Below are 6000 nucleotides of genomic sequence, written 5' to 3' on the forward strand. Positions count from 1 at the left end.
TTTAAATTTTAGGAGAGCCAAGAAACAAACAGTGGGAATTGTGAATCTTCTTAATTGGAAACATTCTCAAACATTCCCAAACTCAATATTATTCCCAGTTTGGCTAGGAGTGGCCAAATAGGCCATTCATATTCCTTGTTTGGCTAGGAGTTGCCAAATGGGGCAAGTTAGAGTTGCAAGCAGTCAGTGACAAGATGGCCACTGCATCACAGCACCCACGACCCATGAGAGCTCGGCAGTCCTGATCTATAGAGAGCGTTTTGAAACACGCTTCGACAGGCTCTGCTAGGAATACCCGAAGGCTTACCAGACCACCGTAATGCCCTTGGGCCCAAGATCCTGCCAACTAGGGACAGAGGGTCCCTAGACATACAGCACCGGCTTTCCTTAAGGCCTGGGCTTTGGGGCGTGAAGAAACCTGGTGCAGCAGAATTCCTACAGTTTGCAATCAGGAAGCCTTGCTCTCCTTACACTACGGCATGAGGGCGAGTGGCGGTACCCTACTTGGAATGGCGATGGGCTGTATAGTATGGCCTGCGAGTGGCGTAGTGTATTCTCAAACTCAATAATATTCTCAGTTTGGCTATTTTGGCATGGTAATTTCTATTTACTCAACACATTTCTGAAATGCCTTGATTAATGGATAAAACTCATTGCATTGTGGTTTGTTCTGACTTATTTTAACATTATTTTTTTGTATCCTAATGTTTGACCTGCCAATGTTAAATATTTTAGGCAATTGAAATGTGGGAAAAAGCAGTAAATATCATCCAGAAGAGGGAAGAAATTTTAGCAGAACTAGAGCAGTTTGAGAGAGAAGCTTCTGATCCCAACAGATTCTTTCAGAGAGGTAAGTTTCCTAATTATTGATATTGCATAATACCCCAAATATCTAGATTATCTAGAGACCTGGGTGCTACAGTCTATACTGGGATATTCCGTATTACTGTATTGAATGTGTGTGTGTGTATATATATATATATATATATAATCTCCTTAAGGACCGCGGACGTACTAGGTACGTCTGACAAAAAAAATGTTTCAAAACAGTAAAAACATATCACAGCGATGATATTGTCAGTGAAAGTGGTGTTTTTGGTTTTTTTTGCATTTTTCACACACACAAATGACCATGTACAGGTTTTATAGTGTTTTAAAAAGTTACAGGGTCAAATATAAGGCTTGATTTTCAGCTTTTTCACGTTGAAATTTGCCAGGTTTGTTATGTTGCCTTTGAGAGCGTATGGTAGCCCAGGAATGAGAATTACCCCCATGATGGCATACCATTTGCAAAAGAATCCAACCCAAGGTATTGCAAATGGGGTATGTTCAGTCTTTTTTAGTAGCCACTGGCCAAAGTTAGCGTTCATAATAGTTTTTTGCATTTTTAACACAGAAACAAATATAAATGCTAACTTTAGCCAGTGTTTGTGACTAAGTGGCTACTAAAAAAGACTGGACATACCCCACATTAAATACCCTGGGTTGCCTACTTTAAAAAAAATATATACATGTGAGGTGTGATTTAGAGATTTATGACAGATAACAGTGTTACAATGTCACTATTGATAAATTTAAAATATATATATATTTTGAAACAGCAATATCCTACTTGTACTGATAGCCCTACAACTTGCACAACAACAAAAAAGCTAAAAACATGTTAACATTGGGTATTTCTAAACGCAGAACAAAATTTAGAAACTATTTAGCATGGGTGTTCTTTGGCGGTTGTAGATTGAGTCAAAAAGTTAGAAAAGGTGTATTTTTAAAAAAACTTTCATCATATTTTATAATTTTGTTTACAGTAAATTATATGATCTGATGAAAATAATGGTATCTTTAGAAAGACCATTTAATGGTGAGAAAAACTGTATATAAGATGTGTGGGTACAGTAAATGAGTAAGAGGAAAATTACAGCTAAACACAGACACCGCAAAAATTTAAAAACAGCCCTGGTAAGAAAATTGAAAAACGGTCTGGTCACTAAGGGATTAAAAACATATATAACATTGTATTTTTAATTATTTTTTTCAAAGTAACAGCTGACTATTTTTTTTTACAGCCAGTAAAAAAAATTGTATTGATATGAATTTTTATATTTTGTCCAATTTTGTAATTCAGTAATCTGGTAATGTAGTAATCTCTGTATCTAAATAGTAATGAAATATTGAATGAAAATTCAAAGTTTGCAAATGAATGTTCTTAGTAAATTCTGCAGCAGCTTCTCGAGATCTCTCGGTAGCCTGGACCTTTACAGAGAGCTATAAAGTGGAGTTATATTGAGTAGCAGCTTGGAGTCACCGAGTTCCTACTGAGACCAGTGGATAACTCAGTTGTAGTCAATGGGAACGGTACTAAACAGATCTTCTAAAGGTGTTTGTGTAATTCAGTAATTATTAAATATGCCTTTTAAGTTGGATTTACCAAGTTCTTGCAAAATGTGTCCTATTAGTAGCTTAACCAACTACGGCCCAACCTTAAAAAAAATATGTGAATTTAATGCATCTGTTATTTTCTGGTGGTTTTTGCACATATTACAAAGATCCCTGATGGTGACTGAGCTGATGGCAGTGAGGTGGCCATGGGGTACATTGAAAGGTGGGTTTTATCTCTATGAAAAGTTAATTTTTCTATTTAGTTTTTTTTGGTTGGGGGATACAGAGCTATTTTAAACCCCTACTATCCTTGCTCTAGAATCACATTTATTTTTTTTAGCCTAAATTTTGTGGTTCGGTTTTCTTGTGTCCTGCTATTTAGTCCACCTATTAAACCTTGTGCCAAAGTTGGACAGACAGATTTCTAAAACAATCATCATGGAAATTAATGTAATGATCAGCAATACATAATAACAACAACAAAGTATTTAACCAGGAAAGGTACAAACAGATTACTCTGGTTTTCAAGTACGTCCTGGGGATGTTACCTTAGCCCAACATCCATGGGTTGTTACTATTACCCAATTTAATGGTACTCATTTTATCTACCTCGGAAGGATGAAGGGCTGAGTCAAGGGTTGAACAGATTCTACTGATGATCCATTAGCCCACTGAGCTACCTCACCGGCATTCAGATTTTTCAATTTTTAAAGATGCTGAGGGGAAATTATTTTAATAGATGCCAACTAATTAATGTTGTGTATTTTATTTTAGGATACAATGGGACTTCAATGGCCAGAATGAAAGAGTCCAGAATAAGGAAAAAACTTCACACCCAATTAACAGAGATTGAACATGAAATACTGGAACTTTTGCAAGTTATCAAGAAATCATTTAATGATACCGTCACCTTTAAAGTAAGTATTTTCTAGTTAATCTTCAAACATGTATGCTTCAGCTTCATGTCCCACAATAACATTGTGTGTAATAAGGATGTGCATGTAATTCATGTTGTAAAAAGGAGGCTACATATACAAGAGCCCATGTTTTCCGACAGGGTTATTCTAAGTAAATTCAAGGTTAATTTCAAATTGATTGCCAAATTAGCCAATTTGAAAGCAGAGCTGATTTTTTTCTCGTTTGGCAATTATGACCTTAAATTTGAGATTCACTTCGTGTATAACCTTAAAAGGATTTACCAAGTCTCACATTATGTATTTCAGGGCAGGGCTATTCAGCATATCTAAAGGGTGACTAAGTGACCAACTGATCTATAATTTTATTTACACAAACAAAATTTTAAATCATTTTATGTGCTTAGACTACCAAATCATCACCAAACCAGTTATTAGATTCGAGAAAACAAATACTTTTTTGCTTCACTGAATCAAATAATCTCATGTGGGGAGGTATGACTAGAGCCCAATAAACAAAGAGCATAAACTCCCAAGTGGTAGAAAACTGAGCAGTGAGACTGCTTCATTAAGCTAAAGTTGTTTTGGTGTCTGTAGTATTCCTTCATGATCTCCTACCAAACCATATCATAGTTGCCAATTTTCAAGTTTTTGCCAGTCTAGTCCCCCTGTCATCCTGGCAAATAAAAGGGACTTGTGAACTAGAAACTTTGAAATCTGCTCAGTAGTTCAGGTTGCAGTTAGTACTATTTAAAGCATTGGGAAGCTAGTGCATATGCAAAATCGCAACCCTGTACCAATCTGTATCTCCTCATAGACATGCATTGAGTTAATGACGCTACAGGCTACATGCCCCAGAACCACTACCTTCAGCTGTAATGATTCTGGTGACTGTAGTGTCCATTTAAAATTAAACTGCCAGTTGCAGCATAATATCCTAATATTCCCTAACTGTGGTGGACAGTGGTGTATCCTGGTTTTGTGCTGCCCTAGGCAGGACAAAACTCAGCGCCCCCCCCCCCCCCCGCGCACCACCCCCACCCAACCCTTCCCCTCTGCCCTGCATTCTAAATACACACACACACATTCACTGACAGAAACACATACTCAGTAACAGACACACACACTCACTAACAGACTCACTAACAGACACTCACTAACAGGCAAACAGTCCACACTCACACTAACAGACACACACACGAACAGACACACACAAACACACACTAACAGACAAACACATTCACTCACATTAACATTCACTTTTTTTTTTCAATTTAACCCCCCCAGCCTCCTTACCTTTAGGAATGCTGGGGGGGGGGGGGGTTCTCCCTTTCTCTGGGGCTGCTGGGCGGGCGGCGCTGGCGATGGAGCACTTTCCCCGAACTCTCTGCTCAGCTCCCTCGCGCGCCGCGCGCAGAGTGATGCCGGGAGCTGGAATATGACGTCATATCCCGGCTCCCAGCCTCATTCTGCGGGCGGCGCGCGAGGGAGCTGAGCAGACAGCTCAGGGGAAGTGCTCCCTCGCCAGTGCCGCCCGCCCAGCAGCCAGACCGGAATGTCAGTTAGCCGCAAGGCTAACAAGACATTTGCCCTGGGCATTTGGGGGTGGCTTTTTTGGCCGCCCCCTGGAAAATGCTGCCCAAGACAAATGCCTTGTTTGCCTCGTGGCTAAAACGTCCCTGGTGGTGGAGACAGAAGAGGAGTGGCCACAGGGGGCAAGTCAGGGGTGGGTCAGTGACACTTCTCCCAAATTGCCCTTGACTACCCCTACTGTTCCAGCTAAAGTTGGTATGTACACCATACACATTTGGCTACCGCATATCAATTCCCTGTCCATGATGAAGGTATTTTGGGGATGTTAAATTAATAGTATGAAAACAAATGGATAATCATAAAAAGTGATTATAATGTTACGTTTCTTTTTTTTTTTATAGGGTAGACCTTATGTTGAGAAAATACAGAGAGATAAAATAGAGATGCTTTACTGGTTACAACAGGATCGGCGTAAAGATGTTATGGAAAAAAACCTTGAAAAACAGCATGCACTTTTAAAACTGTAAACACTGAATTAAACTATTTAAAGGAGATTATACTACCTTTAAACTTATAGTATGATTGCTATTTTGTGTAGATGTGTATATATAATTTAAACTGTAATTTTACAAATAGTGTCACATTTGAATTAGTTTGTCTCTGTCTTTCAAACTACCCATTAAGTTATATACTGTATGTGTAAGTTTATCATTATAAACTTGTTTGAATATGACTGTCCCCACTTCCTATTTTTTTAAACATTGCTCCGAAAATGTTATTTTTTTTGAGAACTTAGTAGATATACCCTCAAATGAAAGATAAATTTTTTCTGCTTGTTTGTTTGGGGATATACAATTGCAAGACAAAGTATGTGAACCCTTTGGAATGATATGGATTTTTGCACAAATTGGTCATAAAATGTGATCTGATCATCATCTAAGTCACAACAATAGACAATCACAGTCTGCTTAAACTAATAACACACAAAGAATGATACGTTGCCATGTTTTTATTGAACACACCATGTAAACATTCACAGTGCAGGTGGAAAAAGTATGTGAACCCCTAGACTAATGACACCTCCAAGAGCTAATTGGAGTGAGATGTCAGCCAACTGGAGTCCAATCAGTGAGATGAGATTGGAGGTGTTGGTTACAGCTGCCTTGCCCTATAA

The 6000-nt window shown here is 38.5% G+C and overlaps 1 protein-coding gene across 1 annotated transcript in view; it reads left to right on the plus strand.

Moving 5' to 3' along the window:
• Window positions 1-5353, plus strand: part of CCDC87 (coiled-coil domain containing 87) — a 53269-nt gene extending 47916 nt beyond the window's left edge. Inside the window, exons 18-20 of the mRNA XM_063446150.1 lie at window positions 736-850; window positions 3154-3296; window positions 5228-5353. Coding sequence (XP_063302220.1) covers window positions 736-850; window positions 3154-3296; window positions 5228-5353 — 384 coding nt within the window. The remainder of the gene's footprint in view (window positions 1-735; window positions 851-3153; window positions 3297-5227) is intronic.
• Window positions 5354-6000: the final 647 nt, after the last annotated feature.

Source organism: Pelobates fuscus, chromosome 3 (genome assembly GCF_036172605.1).
Source record: "Pelobates fuscus isolate aPelFus1 chromosome 3, aPelFus1.pri, whole genome shotgun sequence".
Lineage (NCBI taxonomy): Eukaryota > Metazoa > Chordata > Amphibia > Anura > Pelobatidae > Pelobates > Pelobates fuscus.